Here is a 21,936-nt window from a genome sequence, read left to right as displayed (position 1 = left end):
TATGTGATAAGGCCTTGTGTGTGGAGTTTGGGGGTGAGGTAATGGGAGCATTCATGCCCTAAAATTATTGAGCTCGATATTGAATCCAAGGGTCTGCAGGGTCCCCAAGTGGAAAATGAGGTGATGTTCTTTCAGCTTGTGCTGAGCTTTGCTGGAGCACTGTAGCAAGCCTGAGTCTGAAATGTTGACCCGGTTAGCTCAGCGCAAGCTGAAAGAACATCACCTCATTTTCCACTTGGGACCCTGCAGACCACATTGTGAGCGGTGAATGTAGTAGACTAGATTGTGTGAAGTGCAGGTAAAATGCTGCTTCACCTGGAATGTACGTTTGGTGCTTTGGGTACTGAGGAGGAAGGAGGTAAATGGGCAGGTGTTACATCTTCGGTGAATGCAGGGTAAGGGGGTGTGGCGGAAGTATGGGAGAACAGTCGTACCTGGTTGAGAACCCTGTTGTCAATGGTGCTGGGGAATCATTGGTTGAGGAAGGAAGTGACATTTCGGAGTGTCCCTTGTTGAAATTGGCCTCATTGGAACGTATGCAACGGAGATGGAGGAACTGGGAGAATGGAATGGAGTCTTTACAGGAAGCAGGGCGTGAGGATGTATCATCCAGGTAGCTGTGGGGGTCGGTGGATTTATTGTGCATATTTGTGGCCAGTCTATCCCCAGAAATAGAAACAGATATCGAGGAAGTGGAGGGAGAAGTCAGAGATGGACCAGGTGAAAGTGAAGGTGGGTTGGCAATTGGAAGTGAAATCGATGAATTTTTCCAATTCTGGCTTCGAGAGGGAAGCAGCACTGATGTTATCATAGATATGTCTGAGAAAGAGTTTTGGGTGAGGTTGGAATACGACTGAAACAAGGAATGTTCCGCATACCCCATTAAGCAGCAAGCATAATTGTGGCCCAAGCGCAAACCCATGACCCTTCCTCTGACCTGAAGAAAATGAAAGGAGTGAAAAGACAAGTTGTTAAGGGTGAAGACGAGCTCGGCCAAGCGGAGGAGGGTGGTCGTAGTTGGGATGGTTCAAGCCTTTGGTCCAGGAAGAAGCGGAAAGCCACGAGACCATCCTGATGGGGGATGGATGTGTAAAGGGATTGTACATCTCTGGTAAGGAGAAGGTGGTTGGAATCTGCAAACTGCAAATTCTGAAACTGGCAAAACATCAGGGGAATCACGGACATAAGTGGGCAGGGACTGGATTGGGGAGAAAAGTCCAAGTCAAAGTAGGAAGAATTAAGTTGTGTGGGGCTGGGGCAGGCAGAAACCATGGCTCTGGATTAGTGGTGCTGGAAGAGCACAGCAGTTCAGGCAGCATCCAAGTAGCTTCGAAATCGACGTTTCGGGCAAAAGCCCTTCATCAGGAATAACCCCAGGCAGTCTTGTTTGTGGATTTTATCCATTCCTTTATCGGTTCAACTGTTCTTCTCTCTCTTTTTGGGCTCTATCCCCACCTATCATTTACTCCTTACCCCCTTCCCCATCCCATCTTCTGCACACAAACCAACATTTTCCTAGCTACCATCAGTTCTGAGGAAGGGTCACAAGACCCAAAATGCAACTGTCATTTCTCTTCACAAATGCTGGAAAACCTGCTGTGCTTTTCCAGCAACTTCTGGTATTGTTCTACTTCTAACATTTATTTAGCAGAAGCTGATATTTGGTCTCTGCAGGTGCAGTTAACAATCTCCTTTCAAAATCACTCCTGACTGAATTTGTCTTCCACTGCATGAGTAGTTCTGCCTCCTGCTGTTAAAAGTTTCAGATGAAGTACTCTTGAGTTTCTTTTGCTGGTGCAGATATAGTGGTAGATCTATGCTCATTATTATCGGAGAAATTAAGCAATCGTTTTGGGTTTTTAAGAGAATGCTGTTAGATCTTGACAAGGAAGTCCCAGGAGTTGGCAGGCCAGACATTTCAGAAAATGCTGAAATGGAGGCTGTCATGCCATATCTTTTGAGTTGCAGCATGACTTGAAAAATAAGTGCCAGTTGTTGTCTTGGACAGCCATGTGCAAAGCAGAGGAGGAGGAATAGTTTCAATAAAACCCTACCCACAAAAGTTTTTTAGGAAGCAGCTCTCTTGCCTGCAGCATGGAGCAGTGTGTGAGGCTCCTGTATTTCACCATGGGGTGACTGAACTGTGCTACTTCTTTCTAACCTGTAGCCTCCCAATAGGATGTCGACAGTCCTGCCAATGGCTTTAAAGGTCATTGTCACTCTAACTTTGTCAGTGAGAGCAGACAAAATTAGTAACATACAGCAGTGTGCCATTTATCACTGAAATCAAGAAAGTGAGAGTGGTCTTATGCCAAAGAAACCAGAGTCTTTCAAAGAAAATCCTGAGGAGAATGCATGTGGCTTTGCTAAGCTAACAGGATTCCTAGTGGTATAGGTTGCAATCAGCTAGGCTGCATCGGCCTCACTGTGCATATAGAGCAACCTTTAGTAAGACAGTAAAATTTGGCATTCTGAAAATCAGTATATTTTCCATAAAGAAGAGACATGCTGGAAAATGGTAGATAATAGATTTGAGCTATCAGCTTTCATCTCTGGAACATGGATTTAAATGTGACTATCCCAGACAGATGGGCAAAACTCTTCTTTCCTTAATGACCTTTAAAGGTCATTTGTCCAGCTAGATCAGGTAGTTTAAGTCCTGAAGAAGTCATACCAAGCTCAAAATGTTAACTCTGTTTCTCTCTACACAAATGCTGTCAGGTCTCTTGATTTTCTCCAGTATATTATTTGAGTTTGAATCAGGCAGTCTCAATTCTGGTCTTAGCGAACACAGACCCACAGGTACAATGTAGCCTAAACAGACTCGTGTAGTCCTACTCGAGGAACCATACCTTACAGATAACAACGCCATCATTGTCTCTTGATGTGTCCTGTCACACTGGCAGTTCAGACCCATCAGAGTTGGTGACTCGTTGCTATACTACTACTCTGTGTTGTACACCACTTGGAAGAAGCACTGAGGGTGACAAGGAATCAGCATGTGTGCTGGTTGGAATTATTTAATGTCAATCATGAAAAGCGGTTTTGCTGTACCACTACCAACCAACCTGGTGAAGTCCTAAGGGACATAGTTGCTGGACTAGTTCAGCAGCTTATGGGTGAAGGGACCAACAAAGATGGCAAAGCACAATTTCATCCTCACCATCTGCCTGCTATAGAAGCATCTGTCCCCAGCTAACAATGAGTGTGACCATCACAGATTCCTGTAGTTACAAAATCTCATCTTCGCACTAAGGATACTCTCTGTCATGTTGTGTGATAATACCACTATGTTAAATAAGAATGATTTCAAACCGATCTAACAACTGAAGGCTGGGCATCTATGAGATACCATAGCAACAAAGTTGTACTTGATCTACAACCTCCTGGCCCAGCATAGCATCCATTCTGCCGTTTCCATTAGGCCAAGGGATCACCTTGGTTCAGTAAAAGAGTGCAGGAGGCTATGCCAGGAGCAGCACCAGGCAAGTGTAGAAATGAGGGGTTATCCTGGTGAGTTTATAACAAACACAAGATTACTTGTGTGCCTCATAGCATGAACCGCAAGTGATGGAGCTAAGCAATTCCACAATCAACAGATCAGCTGTAAGCCACATCAGAGAATCATAGAATTATTATCGTACAAAAAGAGGCCATTCACCCTTCTGGGTCTTCACTGGCTGTCTGAGCATTTTACCTTAGTGCCACTCTCCTGCCCTTTCCCCCATATCCTGAACATTATTTTTATTTAATTAATCATCCAATGTCCCTTGAGTGCCTGAATTATACCTGCCTACTCTACACTTCGAGGCAATGCATGCCTTATCCTGAGTACTCAATGTTTTCTAAAAGCTTTATTGCTGTGTCCTTTGTTTCTCAATCCCCTATTTATTGACAGCCCCCTCTGTCTGTCCCACTATCTTTCAATGCATGTACACATTCAGTTTTTTTCTACTCCTGCACACCCTTTAGAAAAATATCCTCTGTTTTATACGGTCTCTTCATGTTCTGTGGGCTAATACATCTTTGCATCACCTTGCAGTTCTCTGCATTGAAACTCACCTACCACCTATCCACCCACTTCACCAGCTTGTCTGTCATTCTGAAATTCTACAGTCATCCTCACAGTTTATAAGTCTTCCAAATGTTGTCATCTGTAAACTTTGAAATTGTCCTCTGCACACTAAAATCTAGATCATTAATATACAGCAAGGGTCTCAATACAGACCTCTAGGGAACTCCTCTAAAAACTTCCTTCCATCCCAAAAATACCCTTAGATGTCATTCTTTAGTTCCAAACTGTTATGAAGTTGAAGGCATGTACTGTACCTCTAAGAGAGAGTGAAGGTTGGCAAGCACCTTCATGTGACTGACTAGCAGGCACAGTGTGTACTGGAGAAGTGAAAGATGTATCCTTTAACTGGAACCTAGATACCTCAATTGTTTTCACAGCAGTTCAAATTTAACCAATCAGTTAAAATTATGCCTCATGATACTAAAACCCAATCAAATTTGAATTTTACTATTTTGACAATATCGAACCAATGAGATGATCTGTTGTTTGGGGTGTAAAAAGCAGACATTTTGGACAGGTAGCCAGAACGGGCACCATCTGCCATTTGAAAGACTGCTATTCACCACACACTCTATCAAAGGTACCTTTTAGTCTGAAACATGTTTGCAGCTGAAAACAGAAGCCGATTCAGGGTGATCTACGAAGAGAGGAATATTGACACCAGAGTTGACAGCTACTGTCTGGATTTGAAAATTGAGTTGCTGTAAATTTAATAGGGGCTTTATTGGATCAGTATTTTTGTTATACAGTGGGAGGTAGATAACAAACCTTTGAGAGAAGGGAGGCTTAGAGCTATAAATAGTTGTTTAATGTTCACTTTAGAATTAAAGAATAAAATTGATTTTTTTGTTAAATAGAGGCGTTTGGGTAGTTCTCTGTCACTCATACTTTAATGAGGCAAGGTCAGCTTTTCTGTGTGCTTGGTTTCATTAGCAGAAGTGTTTACCACAGTGTCATAATATAGCCATCAGCTAATCCTGTTTCCACATTTCTCCTCTGCCTTTTTAATTCCATGATCTATAATATTCCTCACATGCTTTTTGTGTGGCACTCTTATCAAATGCCTTTTGGAAGTCCAGGTACACCACATCAACTTTTCCCTCGTCAGGCTTCTGGGTTATCTTTCCAAAAAACAAAATGACAAATTAGATTTTCCCTTAAAAATCCACACTGACTCCTGTAAATAAACTCACCTTTTCCCACGTGACAATTTTCTTTTTGAATAATTGCTTCTAATGTTTCCCAAAACTGAATGGTGGTAAATAGTTCAGCAACTCTTTGGAGGAGGCTCCACAAATATCCCTAACCTCAGTGAAGGGGGAAACCCAGCACATTCGTGCAATAAACTTTTGTAACCATTTTGAGCCAGAAGAGCCCAATGAGTGATCCATCTTGGCGTAATTCTCACAACAGAGGCCAGTCTTCAGCCAATTTGATTCACTCCATGTGATATCAAGAAATGGCTGAAGCCACTTGATATTGCAATTGCTATGGGCCTTGACAGCATTCAGCAATAGTATCAAAGATTTGTGATCCTGAGCTTGTCGCAGCTAATATAGCTACAACACTGGCATATACCTGTCAATGTGGAAAATTGTGCAGGTATTGCCTAGGCACACAAAACAGGACAAATCCAATCTGGCCAATTACTGCCCAATCAATCCACTCTTGATCATTAATAAACTATGGGAAGGGATCATTGGTAGTTCCTTGAGGCAACACTTGCTTAGCAACCTGCTTACTGGCACTCAGTTTCGGTTCTGCTGGGGCCATTCAGCTCCTGACCTAATAATAGCCTTGGTTCAAATATTGACAAAAGGGGTGCATTCCATAGATGAGATGAGAGGCCACATCTGACCGAGTGTGCTACCAAGGTGCTCCAGCAAAATTCAAGTCTCTGGGAATTAGGGGGCTAAATCCCCACTCAATAGACAATAGACAATAGATGCAGGAGTAGGCCATTCTGCCCTTCGAGCCTGCACCGCCATTCAATATGATCATGGCTGATCATTCCTAATCAGTATCCTGTTCCAGCCTTATCTCCATACCCCTTGACTCCACTATCTTTAAGAGCTCTATCCAATCCTTTCTTAAATGAATCCAGAGACTGGGCCTCCACTGCCCTCTGGGGCAGAGCATTCCACACAGCCACCACTCTCTGGGTGAAGTAGTTTCTCCTCATCTCTGTCCTAAATGGTCTACCCCGTATTTTTAAGTTGTGTCCTCTGGTTCGGCACTCCCCCATCAACGGAAATATGTTCCCTCCTGCCAGAGTGTCCAGTCCTTTCATAATCCTATACGTTTCAATCAGATCCCCTCTCAGTCTTCTAAACTCAAGGGTATACAAGCCCAGTCGCTTCAGTCTTTCCGTGTAAGGCAATCCTGCCATTCCAGGAATTAACCTCGTGAACCTACGCTGCACTCCCTCGATAGCCAGAATGTCATTCCTCAAATTTGGAGACCAGAACTGTACACAGTACTCCAGGTGTGGTCTCACCAGGGCCCTGTACAGCTGCAGAAGCACCTCTTTGCTTCTATACTCAATCCCTCTTGTTATGAAGGCCAGCATGCTATTAGCCTTCTTCACGACCTGCTGTACCTGCATGCTTGCCTTCATTGACTGGTGGACAAGAACACCCAGATCTCTCTGAACAGCCCCTTTACCTAATTTGATACCATTGAGGTAGTAATCTGCCTTCCTGTTCTTGCCACCAAAGTGGATAACCAGACATTTATCCACATTAAACTGCATCTGCCATGCATCTGCCCACTCACCTAACTTGTCCAGGTCACCCTGTAATCCCGTTGGTGTTATATCTAGCCCAAGAGTATCTGATTATGATTATTAGAGGTTAGTCATTCCCACTGCAGAACATAGCTGCAGGAGTTCCACAGGGTGTTGTCCTAGGCGCAGACCTCTTCAGCTACTTCATGAATGATCTTCCAACATAAGGTTAGGAGTGAGTGAGTGTGCATGCTGATGATTGCCTAGTGTTCAGTGCCATTCGCAACTCCTCAGGCACTGAAACAGTTCATGATAAAAGACCTGGACAATAACCCAACTTGGGCTGGGTGAGTGGCAAGTAATACTTATGCCATTCGTGTGCCAGGGAATGATTATCTACAAAAAAAAATTAATCATTACCCCATAACATTTAATAGTATTACCATCACTGATTTCCCCAACTGTGAACATCCTGAGCATTGCTGTTGAACAGATACTGAATTATACAATTCATATAAATACTGTAGCTACAAAAGCAGTCAGAGACTAGGAATCCTCCATTTGAAAAGCAAGTCAGAAGTATGATGGAATACTCCCCACTTACCTGGATGAGTGCAGCTCTTACAACACTCACGAAGCTTGGTACCATCCAGGACAAAGCAGTCTGCTTGATTGGCACCACATCCTCAGTCTTTTACTCTCTTTACCTTTGACACAGTCGCAGCAGTGTGTACCACCTGCAAGAAATGCTGTTGAAATTCACCAAGGCCCCTTAAAAGCAACTTCCAAACATGCAGAATACAGAAAAATACAGAATACATCAAAATACAGAAGGACTTGGCAGCAACTAGATGGGGACACCACAGCATGCAAGTTCTCCACCGAACCACACTCAATCATTACTTCAATGTCAATGGATCAGATTGCTGGAACTCCCTCCCTGATGTCATTGTGAGAATATCTACAAGTAGACTGCAATAGTTCAAGAAGGCTGCTCACTAGCACTTTCTCAAATGTAACTAGGAATAGACAATAAATATTGGCCCAGTCAATGAAGCCCACATGCCTTGAATGAAAACAAAAGTTATTATTGCAAAGTTACTGGCGGAATTCGGTGATGTTGCATGCATTGCAGTGAGTGCATCCTCTGCATTTGCATGGGCAACAACTGCAGCCTGAACTTCTAGCTTCTTGAAATCAATCAAGTTAAAAGGTTATAACTAAGAATTCTCAAAAGATCTAAGGTGTGCACCCAGTAATTAAGAAGAAATTTGAAGTGCTATATATAAATATTAAAGTGCAGATAGATTTTAGATTCCTTTCTCAGATTGATAGACTTCAATTGAATTATACTGTAATGTACAAGAGACACATATAACTTTTGAGTTTGTATATAATACTGACAAAATTCTGAATTTGTATATAGTACTGATTGGAATTTTGTGCATGGGAAGAGAAAGCTTTAGCATTATAAATGATTTTCTGTTTTCTATGAAAAGGTTTAAGAAATGTACCGTGCAGACATTTAACTGCATCATGGTGTTGACAATTAATTACATAAATTAATAACAACAAATCTGAACATCCACAACAAGGAACTTGCAGCTCAATAATAGTTGCATGTACTAGTTTGAGACTAGTAGGTACTTAAAGTGCTGTGTAGATAACTGAGCCAAGTTGCGACATGAATTCAGCTTTTTAACCAAGTAAGTCACGTCAGGCGCACATTCACTGGTATTCCATGTGGTGTTTGAAATTATTTTTGTTATTGAAAGCCAACTAGCACTTGACTCATTGCCAACACACAACAGTTTAAAAATAAAGCTTAGAACATATCTGATCAAACCTGGAAACTATTTAAAGTTTGCATGGCAGTGTGTGAATGTAGTGAAACAAATGCAAAGCAAAAGTGATTCATTGCTGCTTCCTCGAGATGCTCATTCCTGAGTGATAAAGCAAGGTTTTCCCTGATATGAAGCTGAAGTATTTTGCACTGACAAACTGGTCTGTAAAGTACAAGTTCCAAGCAACTTAAAGGGCAATTTACTTGAGAAAATTTTAGCCAAATATCTTTTGTACAAGAAGTTTCCACTAAGAATATAAATAATCAGTTTCTCATGCTCAAGGACAGAATCAATCTGATTGTATTATTACGAAGACAACGTCTTTGTTTCATTAATTAAACATTGGAAAATGATTATACTTTGCATACCCTGTGATGGCTAATTAGACTTGTAATCTAAAGTGTGTGATACGACCAGATCCCAGATGAGCTGCAATTTGTTATGCCACTTTACTGTCCACTTTGTTAACCTTTCCAGATGTGAAGCCTCAAACTTCAATCACCCAGGTGGGGAAGGATGAACTGGCTCCTCTCTTTATTTACCTTGCTTGGTCTTAACAAAATTAGCTTTTAAAAACTGGATCCCTCCCTTGTGGATATATTTTTCCCAGATTTTAAAAGGAGCAAATTTAACCAGGTTTTCTAGAATCAAGGTTGATAATTACTAAGTTTGAAACAATTTTGTGATTAAAAAGGATCTGTCTCTGGACGGTTCGTGAAGAGCTTATAGTTGAATGTTGCAGCGCATGCAGTGGAGATAACCAGTTGAGGTTCTGCAGTTCTGATTCTGAGTAAATTCCAGAATTCTGGGTTAAACTGAGCTCTTTTATTGTTCTATTTCTTGTCCAGTTTGCGAGTTGGTATCTAAGGCGACACGGTGGCACAGTGTTTAGCACTGCTGCCTCACAGCGCCAGAGACCTGGGTTCAATTCCCACCTCAGGCAACTGTCCCCGTGTCTCCTCCAGGTTTCCTCCGGGTACTCCAGTTTCCTCCCACAGTCTAAAAATGTGCAGGTTAGGTGAATTGGCTATGCTAAATTGCTCGTAGTGTTAGGTAAAGGGGTAAATGTAGGGGAATGGGTATGGGTGGGTTGCTTTTCAGAGTGTCGGTGTGGACTTGTTGAGCCGAAGGGCTTGTTTCCACGCTATAAGTAATCTAATCTAAAAAAAAATCTATTTTTCTGTTTCACGTGTATGGCTTAGGGAGGTAGTTCTTCAACTATGACTTTCAGAGCATGCGAATGCTCAAACCTAGGATGGTGCATGTGAGAACGTTCAATCACACTAGCAGACGCCAGTGGAATTGAAGCTGGCTTTTTAAACCCTTGTCCTCATGTACCCTTCTAAAGGAGCACCACAAACTATGTCTACAGTTGAGACAGTCTATTAGGCAAAGAGTTTGGCTTGTTAGGGGTCATCAGCCCCTTGTAACCTTTGTAGTCACACAAAATCACAATCCAGTCTACTTTCTCTTGCCTCTTTCTCCCTTTGAAGTTGTTTGACATTCACTTTGGATCTTCAGTTGTGACATTCCATGGGTCTCCCTATCCAGACACTTCATTTATAAGAAGCTGTTTTTGGCAATGTCAGCTTTCTTTAAAAAAAAATCAAATTTTGAAATTGCAAATTGAAATGTGCACACTATGTCAGGATTCTGACATGATTATGAGAAGTGCAAGTTTAGATTCCAACATAGCATTTTATAAATTTGAATTAATTTTCTAAAGAAAGTAGAAACAAAAGGCACGTATCAGTGAAAGTGACTTGTGACGTAGATGTAATAAAGCAAACAGCACCTTAGTTTCCTTAAGGAAGGAAATATGCTGCTCTTATTGAATGTGGACTGTATGACTCAGGTTAACCTTTTTATGTCCAATACTAATCTTCATTGGAAGCCATTTTATTTTTAAAAATCATATACTGTTTAAGAAGGTTCTGCTACAAATGATGGAATATGACATGAAATGGCATAGAAAGTAGGACACAGGAGCACACTGTTTAGATCTGCCAATCCATGCTTGTGTGAGTTCTCCACGTGCGCAGCTGTTCCAAACTCATTAGCTTACTCTGTTCATATTTGTGTGTTCAACTAAAAACTATTTATGAATGTTGATTTGATCTCGGTTATTAAATATGCATTCCATAGTGTCTCAGCACTATTTGTTTAAAATAATTCTCTTATCCTAATTTAGTTATATATGTGTTCTCTTCTCTGAATCCCAATTACCACTGCAAGTGGCCCGTTCTATGCCTTCATAATCTTGAAAACATTTTTAATTTTTGTTTAATCAAAGCAGAATTCCATAAGAGAAATTGAAACTTCATATTGCAAGTGTTAAGGATGTGCCTGAAAGACATTAGCACAACTATTCAGAATTGGTACATTTTTCTTACTGTGAAGTACATACTTCATTTCACAGTTCTTAATTTATGGATATCACACTTCCATTATCGTTGTCCAACATTCTTCTTCATTTAACTTTATTTCTGTTTTCCAGTGTCCATAAAATGAGAATGCAACAACAAACCATGTGAATCAAAAACAGAAATATGTGGCGAAATTCGGGTCCAAAGAAGGGTTACTCGACCTGAAGTGTTGATTCTGCATTCTCTCCACAGATGCTGTCAGACCTCTTGAGTTTCTCCAACAATTTCTTTTCTTTAAATTTCCAGCATTTGCTGTTTTTTTTCCCCCATTTTAACAAACCATATGAGATGGTTTCCTGTTTTAGGCCTTTACTTTCAAACAAACTTAATCTAAGATTCTATTGCTGTCTAATTTCTGTTTCCTGGTTAATTAGTTTCTCAGTTTATCAAATTGTTTATTCTGTGCATTTCTAATTTTTCCTTTGCCATTTGTTCCCTTTTCTTCGTTTCACTTCTTTATGTGGCACGAACTTGCAGAGACAAACCAGTGTGGTCAATGGAAAAGTCATGGGGAAATCTGTAATTATGGATTCACCTACATATTATGTAGTATAGCTCTGCAACAAGGAAATTATGTCATAGACGCTTTCTAGCCTGTAAACACTATTGATGGACTGGTCATCCAGTTCAGTGACAAGCCAATCAGTGAAGGTACGACTATGGGAAGAATGGTGTGTGGAGACTGGGGATGAACAAGAGTGTCGGTTGAGTGAACTGCTGAGTCCAAAGGGAAGATTGGAAACCTGAATGGGGCAGGAGGACAGGCCAGGTAATTATTGACCCACATACAGAATATCTAACAATCGGTAAATCTGGCAGGAGGTAATGAAAATTATGAGTGTGTAGTGTTGGAAATTGAATCTGATACCTTGATTGGAAGAGAAGTATGGGATAAATGTCCAAGTTGGAGAGTCATCGGGGCAATCTCAGGTGGTGGTCAAGGGAGATGGGAGGCCTCATCATGGGAACCCTTATAATTCGGAAAGGGTTCGGGAAATGCTGTGTTGAGATCGGAGATTTTCGGTGTGGCGGGGAAGATCAGTGGAGGTGCCTGATATTGAAATCTCTCAGGTCAGCACTTAAGATAGATGTAAAGACATTGCATTGATTTCACCAAGTCATTTTTTTGATGAAGCTGCTAAAATAATAAGGAAACTTGTCTACACAATGTATCACGAAATTTCACTCGCCTCTGGGCAGTTCCAGCAGATTGGAAAACAGCAAATGTCGTCACTGTTGAAACAGAGGTAGACAAAAGGCGTGTAACTATCAGCCAGTTATCTTACCTTCTGTAATGAGGACATGATTGAATCTATAATCAAGGAAGAAATAGCTAGACATCTGGATAGAAATTGTCCCATCAGGCAGAGTCCATGAAAGACAGGTCATGTTTAACTAACTTATCGAATTCTTTGAGGACATTGAGTGTGGTGGACATTGGGGAACTGGTGGATGTGGTGTATCTGGATTTCCAGAAGGCGTTCAACAAGGTGCCACGCAAAGGCTGCTGCACAAGATAAAGGTGCATGGTGTTACAGGTAATGTATTAACATGGATAGAAGATTGGTTAACTAACAGAAAGCAAAGAGTGGGCATAAATGGGTGTTTTTTCTAGTTGGCAATCAATGGCTATTGGTATATCTGCAGGATCAGTGTTGGGACTGCAATAACTTGCAATTTACATAGATGATTTGGAGTAAGGGACCAAGTGTAATTTGTCAAAGTTCACAGATGACACTAAGAAGAGTGGTAGAGCAAAATATGCAGAGGGCATTGAAAGTCTTGAGAGGAATATAGATATGTTGAGTGGCAAGGGTCTGGCAGATGAAGTACAATGTTGGTAAATGTGAGGTCATCCATATTGGTAGGAATAACAGCAAAGTGGACTATATTTAAATGATGAAAAATTACAGTATGCTGATGTGCAGAGGAACCTGACTATCCTTGTAGATGAATCACAAAAATTTGGTTTGCAGGTAATTAAGAAGCCAAATGGAATGTTGCCCTTCATTGCTAGAGAGATGAGATTTAAAAATAAGGAGGTTATGCTGCAGCTTTATAGGGTGCTGATGAGGCCACATCTAGAAATCTATGTACAATTTTGGTCTCTTTACTTGAGAGAGGATGCACTGGAGGTGGTACAGAGGAGGTTCACTAGGTTAATTCCGGAATTGAGGGTTGGTTTTTGAGGTGAGATTAAGTAAAATGGGACCATACTCATTGGAATTTAGAAGAATGAGGGGCGATCTTGTAAGAATCTCACAAAATTATGAAGGGGATAGATAAGATAGAAGCAGGGAGGTTATTTCCACTAGAACTAGGGGGCATTGTCTCAAAAAAAAAATGGATTGAGTTAAGGAGCACGGTGGCTCAGTGGTTAGCACTGCTGCCTCATAGTGTCAGGGATCCGGGTTTGAATCCAGCCTTGGGTGACTGACTGTGTGGAGCTTGCATGTTCTTCCCGTGTCTGCATGGGTTTCCTCCAAGTAGTCCGGTTTCCTCCCAAAATCCAAAAATGTGCAGATTAGGTGAATTGGCTGTGCTAAAATTGCCCATAGTGTTCAGAGATGTGTAAGTTATGTGCATTAGTTAGGGGTAAATGTCAAGTCATATGGGATTGGGTCTGGGTGGGTTGCTCTTCAGAGGGTCAGTGTGGACTTGCAGTGCTGAATGGCCTGTTTCCACACTGTAGGGATTCTATGATTTTCCAACCAAAGGTTTGTGAATCTGTGGAATTCTGTGACCAGTGACGCAGTTGAGGCTACCTCATTGTTCTTAAGGCTAAGATAGATTTTTGAACTGTAAAAGAATTAAGGATTATAGTGAGCAGGTAGGTAAAAAGAGCTGAACCCATGGAAAGGTCAGCCATGATCTTATTGAATGGCCAGAGCAGACCTGACGGACCAAATGGCCAACCTCTGCTGCTTAATTGGGTTGGCTGTTGATAAAGTATTTAGCTTGTTTAAAGCCAGAAGTGGGGGTAACAGATGCAGATTTGTGTACACAAATAGATTTTTCAAACTTTGATCCTCTGTCTCACCTGTACTCATTTCTTTTAGGTTAAAATTTGACACATTCTGTGAGGAAATGTTTGTTTCCAGTCACAAGATGTAATGGCAGTTTAAAAAGATTTTATTTGAGACATTCTGGATGTCTTTCATGTAGCTAAGGGTTACTTTCTGAATATAGAAATCCATTTTGTTGATATAAATATTGATGTGTCTTTTGTGTTTGCACTTTTGTCTCCTTAATGGGTATGATCTTAAGCCAATAAAGTGATATAGTTATAAGGAAATCAAAGGTAAGAATGTTACTTTTCAAAAGGACAGGCAGGAAGGAATAGGTGATAATGTAGCTTTCTTATTATGATATTGTAGAAGCATAATAGTAAGAAATGGTCTTTATTGGAGTCTGTAGTTTTCATATGGGTGGAATTTAAAAAATAACAAGGGGATGAAGACACTGGTGGAAGTAGTTTTATAGGTTTTTTAACTGTTCTGTGGTAGCTATACTGTAGATAGAGTGTAACCCAGGTGATATTAAAGATGTGTAAATATGGCATTACAGTAATCTTGGGTGATTTTAAATTTCTTGTGATTTGGACAATCAAATTAGCAGAAGATGAATTTATTGAGTATGTTTGAGACAGTTTTCTAGAACAAATATTGCCAATCCAACCAAGGGCAAGACTGTTTTAAATCTGGTAGTGTGTAATGAGGCAGGTTTAATAAACTATCTCAGAGTAAAAGATCCCCTTTGACATAGTGACTATAACATCGTAGAATTTGGTTTTCAGTTTGAAAGTGAGAAGCTTGAGTTAGATTCAACTGAGCTAAACTTAAATAAGACTAATTACAAAGGAATAAGGGAAGAGTTGGCTGGAGTGAACTAGTAAAGGGTTTTAGAAGCAAAGGCAGTTTATGAACAATGGCACATATTTCACAAAATAATTCATGCCTCTTAAGAAAGATATATCCCTGTGAAGAAAGAGGATTCTAGGAAGGGATAAGCCTACCGTGGTTAACCAAAGTAGTTGAAGATAGTATCAATTTGAAAAAAAACAGGATGCAATAAAGATTAATAGCCAGGAGAATTAGACAAGTTTTAAATGCCAGAAGAGGCTGATCAAAAAAATTGAGGAGAAGAAAAAAATAAGGGCAAACTAGCAAATAATATAAGAACAGACTTAGAGATTTTTAAAAAAATATATAAAAGGAAGTGAGAAGCCAAATTGAAAAGCTTGCTGGGGAAATGACAATGGAAACCAGAAATGGCAGGGGAATTGAATAAGTAAGTATTTGCGTCAGTCTTCATGATAGAAGACTTTAACAACATTCCAAAATTACTAAATTAAGGGGCAAAAGGTAGGGAGGAAATGAATGTAATAAGAGTCAATAGAGAAGAAAAATAAGGAAACTGATGAATGAATAGTCTCCAGGACTGATAATTGTGGCTGAGGATATTAAAGGGAGTCGTTACAGAGATAATGGATTCACATGATTCTGGAAGAGTCGCAGTGGATTGGAAAACTGCTCATGTAACACTGTTATTTAAAAGAATCAATGGAGACCAGTTAGGTAAATATCAGTCATTGGAAAATGTTAGTCTATAATAAAGGATGTAGTTGCGAAGTTACACAGATTTATAATCTAGCAAAGTCAGCATGGCACCTGAAGTGGAAAACCTAGTTGACAAATTTATTATAATTCTTTGAATAGTTGATAAGCAGGATAGATAAAGGGGAATCAATAGATCTAATACAGTTGGAATTCCAAAAGGCATTTGATAAAGTGTTGCATGTAATATTACTGAGTAAGGTAAGAGCCCGTGTATTGGGGGTAGAATATTAGAATAGAGATTGGCTAAATAAAAGAAAGTAGAAATTGTGATAAGGAGGGCATTTTCAGGATAGCAGCTGGTAACTAGTAGAGTGCCACATGGGTCTGTACCAGGGCAACAGTACTTTAGAATATATATGAATGATTTGGATGAGGGAAGTGTATGTGTTTATTACCAAGTTTGCTGTTGACACAAAAATAACATGGGATGGCAAATGATGAGCATAGCACAAAGTGTCTGCAGGGGTCTGTCAGATCAAGTAAGTGGACAAAAACCTTGTGGTAGGGGTTATAGTGAAGGAAAATGTAAGCTTATGCACTTTGGCAGGAAGAGTAGAAGAGCTGAATATAACAAATAGATAAAGACTGCAAAAAGCTGCAACACAGAGGGATTTGTGGATCTTTATACAAAAATAATAAAACTTCCAAGTTCTGCATGTAATAGGGAAGGCAAAGGAAATTGAGTATAAAAAATATGGAAGTCTATCTACAATGTACGAGGCACTAATCAGATCACATCTAGAATATTGTGAATTCTTTCGGCCCCCTTATCAAAGGAAATATATACTGGTGTTGGAGGCTATCCAGAGAAGTTTCACATGGTTGACTCTGGGTATGAAAGAATTTTCTTTTGAAGAGAGATTGAATAGTTTGGGCCCATACACTTCGGAGTTGAGGGGGTTAATTAGTTTAGTTGCTGGACAGCTAGTTTGTGATGCGAACAGTGTTGGTTCAATTCCCTCACTGGCTGACGTTACAATGAAGGATTCTCCTTCTCACCCTCTCCCCTTGGTTAGGGTATGGTGACTCTCAGTTTGAATCCCCACCAGTCATCTCTCTCTCTCTGTCTCGAGAGAGCAGCCCTATTATTCATTAGGACTACAGCGACCTCAACTACCCCTTAGAAGAATGAGAGGAGATCTTACTGAAGCATACAAGATTCTTAGGTGTTTGGATAGGGTATGTGCTGAAAGGTTGTTCTCTTTGTGGGAGAGGCTAGGATGAGAAAGCATAATGTCAGAGTAAGGAATCACCCATTTAAGAGATGAGGAACTTTCCTCAGGGTATTAAATCTGTTGAATTCTTTACCACAGAGGGCTGTCAAGAGTGGGCCATTAAGTATACAGAGGAACCTTGATTATCTGGCATTCGATTATCCAAATATTGGATTATCTGGCAAGGTGGCAAAGTCCAGATGCTTGGCTAAACTATGTTATCTGACATTCGATTAACCAAACAAAATACTCCCTGCCCTTATTCTTCGGATAATTGAGGCCCTCTGTATTCAAGGTGAGGCAGATTTTTAATTGAGTAAAGGTATCAAAGGTTATGGGGGGGTGCGCAGGGAGGCAGAAAAATGGAGTTAAGGATTACCATCAGCACTGACCTCATTTAATGGTGAAGCTTTTTTATGGGTTGAATGGCTTACTTCTACTCTTATGTCCAAGATCTGGCAAAGATTTGCAAGCTGAATCAATTTCTCACCTCACTGTAGATTATTAGATCAGCTGATTGATGAAATTCTTCCACATCTCTCCGTTATCTGTTGCATTGCTTTGTGAAATAGAAATGTTTCTCTCAGTTGTAGTTTTGCTAATGGCTTGTTAGCTTTGTAATTAGGTCCGCCAGATTTTAAAAGAAAATCTGTATAAATATTAAAGTTAATCCCTTTTGATTTGTTGCTTTAAGCATTGCTGGTTTTGTGATTGCCTCATACATATTGATATTCGTTCTTATTTACAGCTAAAGGAATTTCCAAGATAAAGACCATTGCTTCAAGCAAGATATTTATATTAGAATCCTCTTCCTTCCTAAAGATTGCATAACACAATGTCTTTGAAGGTATTAGTTTAGATTACTTAGGATCGGATCTTTAGTTTCTTATTCATTTTTCCTTAATGTTCAATATTATAGGAAATCTGTATCGAAAGCCATAAAGACAAGATGAAGCAGCACAGACAAAATGAAGAGGAGTACAGGAGTCATCATGCTATAAAGCAGGTGTGTTAAATTGTCATTGTAATATTCTCTGTGTAGTAGGCGCTCTTGTGGTGCAGTGATAGAATCCTTACTTCTGTGCCAAAAGACCTGGGTTCAAGTCCTACCTGTTCCAAGGATGTGTAATCGCATCTGCATTCAGTTAATTTAGAAAATATATCGGCACACATGGCGTAGCAGGAGTGTGCTGAGCCCATTATCCAGAGGTCAATGGATTAAAACTGTTCTGCTATTTGTGTTCTTGTTATCACTGCAAGCATGCACGTGCAGCTGCCAGGAATGTTGTCCTGTGCTCCTTTGGCAGAACATATACTAAAATTGGAAGGATACAGAGATTAGCATGGCCTCTTCGTAAAGATAACATGCAAGTTTGAAGGATTCTGATGGTGCAGTAGAAGTGTCCTACCTCTGAGCTAGGACACCTGGTTGAAGTCCCAGCTGCTTTGGCAGTGTATACAAAGGAACCTTGATTATCCAAATATCAATTATCCGAATTTTGGATTATCGGAAGGAGATCTCAAGGTCCCGATGGAAACATTACATCCAAGAGCTGTTTCAACCCTGGTAGCGTCTTTTGGTTACAGCTACAATGATAAAAAACGAACTTGGCTCACTGAAGTGCTGCCGAGAACAGTCCTGGACATGGATCGGAGCCCAGGCACCGTCTCCAAATGATTGACCTCCTGCCCTCTCCCTCTCCTCCCACACTTTTTCCCTGGAGTTCTACATAGGGGTGAACTCTAAACCCCCTTCCACAGATAATCTCTCCAGCATTATCCTGGACAGGGCAGAGGTGGAACTTGTCAAAGGGTTGCAGTTGTGTGTGTGTGCGCACGCGCTTTTTGGAGACTTGCCCCACAAAGGCAGCAGGAGTCTTACTGTTGGAGTCCAGTCTGGGGTGGGGAAGGGGGTGAGTCAGCCGGTGGGTGGGAATGAAAGGGGGCGGGGTTGGGGGGATTGACGGGGGGGTGCGAGGTTGGACGGGCTTGGGAGGGGTGCAGGCGGGAGCTGGCACACGGTATGCTGCTGCCTAGTCTCCTAAACGGGAAGCATACTTAACAGAAAATTCCGAGCCCCAGAGGAAATCAGTTAACCTAACGAAATAGTGCTTGCCCATCTCGTTCGGGTAATGGAGGTTCTTCTGTAATAACATCTCTGAACAGGTTAATTAGAAAAATATCTTCTTTTGAGTAGCGGGTGCTTGTGGAACAGTGGTAGTGTAACTCTGCACTAGAATAACTTGGTTGAAGTCTTGCCTGCTCCAGAGCATCATAATAGGTTGATTAGGAAATAGCTTTTCTTCATTCTCACTGCTACTCTATGCTACTGAAGAAAAATTTTGAAAATGTTAATATGTATGGCAAAGATACATTTGTTTGCATGATCTTAAAGAAATAAAATGCAGGTGCAATCTTTGTGAGTGTTTGTAGGATTGCAGTTTTAATTGTTTGGAGTAGATTTTTCCAGATTGTTCCTTGGGGCTGTGATGGGTTACGGATTTGAAACTGGCAGGTTGTTCAAAATTTAATGTGGGAGGTGAAATGTCACACCTCTAGTGTGGGAGCTTGATATGGCTTGGTGTCATGTTGTTTGCTAACACTCCTGTGAAGCATCCTGGACCATTTTACTTCCTTTAAAGGTGCAAAATTGATGCAAGTTGTTCCAAATTTTGAGTTGAGAAAACAGCAAGGAGGGTTTTATCCTTCACTTAATCTGCTGTGTATCTGCCCTGTGCTACTTGAAATTAAAACAACTAGATGGACCAGTTAAATTTAACATCTAAACATGAAATGACAGATGAGTAATAAATTTGTTCCAAAACTGTTTAAAAGACTGAAATGCTGCTTAACTTATTCCCATTACAAAAAATTAAGTTAGCTTACTTTGTTTTTTGTCCATTCATGAGATGTGAATGTCACTAAAAAAATCTATTAGTCATCCCTAATTGCCCTTAAGAATGTGAGTTCTACAAGGATAGTTCCATTAATGAAAAACTTTGTTATAAGAATAGATCAAAAAAGTTGGGCCTGTTTTCCTTGGAGAGAAGAAGGCTGAGAGGAGATTGATGGTGATTTTCAAAAACATGAGAGGGCTGGTCAGAGTAGATGAGGAAAAGCTCCCGTACTCCCATATAAGGAAAAAGAAAAGGCATAAATTTAAAGCGATATGCAAATGAAGCAAGAGTGATGTGTAGCAGAGACTTTTCTCACAGCAAGTAGTTAAAAAATGGAATCGACTGCCTGGAAATGTGGTAGAAGCAAGTTCAATTTGAGGCATTCAAAAGGTCATTGCATGATGATTTGGATCAAAATGGAAGGCAGGGATGTAGGAAAAAGGAAGAAGATTGCTATTAGGTAATAGAACAGGTGCAGGCACAATGGGCTGAATGGTCTCTGCGCTGTAACAATTCTATAATATGTTGAGCTATAACTGTGTTGCTTCCTTGCCATTTCAAAAGTTAGTTAAGAGGCAGTCAAATTGCTGTGAATCTGGAGACCAGACTGGATAAAGATCATAGACTGTTTTTCACCTAAAGAATTTTACTGATGGGTCCTGGAACAGTTGTATAAGATTTTGGGATACACTTCAACTTTAATTGTAAGACCTATGTGAATTCTAATTTTGATTGACTTTCAAAAGAGCCAACTAAAGTTCATTAGACCTGATTAGTTACATGACACAACGTAAGGACAGATATTTTTGTTGTGGTTCTGTTTGCCGAGCTGGGAATATATGTTGCAGACGTTTCGTCTCCTGTCTAGGTGACATCCTCAGTGCTTGGGAGCCTCCTGTGAAGTGCTTCTGTGATCTTTCCTCCGGCATTTGTAGTGGTTTGTCTCTGCCCCTTCCGGTTGTCAGTTCCAGCTGTTATAGGACAAGCCAAACAGAGAACAGCCAGGGAATTCCTAGAGGCATGGCACTCATCCACAGATTCGATCAACAAACACATCAACCTGGACCCAATATACCGGCCACTGCAGCGGACAGCTGGAACTGACAACCGGAAGCGGCAGAGACAAACCACTATAAATGCCGGAGGAAACCTCACAGAAATGCTTCACAGGAGGCTCCCAAGCACTGAGGATGTCACCTAGACAGGGGACAAAACGTCTGCAACACAAATTCCCAGCTTGGTGAACAGAACCACAACAACGAGCACCCGAGCTACAAATCTTCTCAAACTTTGAACAAATATTTTTCACAAGTTTTGTAGAATTCTTCATAACTTTATTACAAAAACAAAATAATGATACCTAGTAAAAGCAGTAGTTTTATAGTTTATAGTGGGATGTCAGATAGCAACTCTGTTTTGACTGGATGTAAGTCGCTTTAAGGTCTCTTGTTTGTTCTACTGACAGGTGGTCTTGTCTGTCTTCCATGTTCCTCCTTGTGCATCAAACCTCTAAGTGCCTGACCTTGTTAATCTTAACTATATATTGCTACCATGCATGATCAGAGACATCTTGAACTCCAAGTGTCTTATTAGAATTGTAGAGTTTTACATTACAGAAGAAGGCCGTTTGACCTATGTAGCTGCGCAACTCCTAAAAGAGCTACCCAGCTAGTCCCATTCTCTGGCCCTATCTCTGTAGCTCTCTAACTTCATCACTTTCAAATATATAACAAACTCATTTTGAAACCGCCTATGCAATTCACCTCCACAACTCTCCCAGGTAGCACACTCCAAATCCTAATAATTACATATTTCTTCTCCTCTCACTCTTAGTTGTCTTGCTGATGATCTTGAAATTGCAACCCCTAGTTACTACCAACTTGTGGAAACAGAATATCCTTCTTTACTGTGTTAAAATCGTAATTATAATACTGAATACCTGAATATTGTCTCCTCTCTACTCCAAAGAGAATAAGTTCAATTTCTGTCATTTTTCCTGGCATCTAAAATTCCTCATTCCTGTAATTATTCTTGTAAATCTCCTTTGAACTCTCTCCAGGCTCTGACATCCTTCCTTAAATAAGATGTCCAGAACTGAACACAATACTCTAAATGTGATCTGACCAATGACTTGTA

General features: G+C 40.5%; 1 protein-coding gene and 1 non-coding gene across 2 annotated transcripts in view; both read left to right on the top strand.

The window, feature by feature from the left end:
• jmy (junction mediating and regulatory protein, p53 cofactor) overlaps positions 1 to 21,936 on the top strand; it is a 116,644-nt gene that overhangs the window by 75,415 nt on the left and 19,293 nt on the right. The window contains exon 7 of the mRNA XM_072596183.1: positions 17,823 to 17,909. Within this exon, the coding sequence (XP_072452284.1) occupies positions 17,823 to 17,909 (87 nt within the window). The remainder of the gene's footprint in view (positions 1 to 17,822; positions 17,910 to 21,936) is intronic.
• LOC140453550 (U6 spliceosomal RNA) lies at positions 18,196 to 18,298 on the top strand. The gene has a single exon (XR_011952428.1). It is a non-coding gene; the product is annotated as a U6 spliceosomal RNA (small nuclear RNA).

The sequence above is a fragment of the Chiloscyllium punctatum genome, chromosome 2, assembly GCF_047496795.1.
Source record: "Chiloscyllium punctatum isolate Juve2018m chromosome 2, sChiPun1.3, whole genome shotgun sequence".
Classification (NCBI taxonomy): Eukaryota; Metazoa; Chordata; class Chondrichthyes; order Orectolobiformes; family Hemiscylliidae; genus Chiloscyllium; species Chiloscyllium punctatum.
Note: the sequence above shows the minus strand (reverse complement) of the source record. Positions and strands in the feature narration are given on the sequence as shown.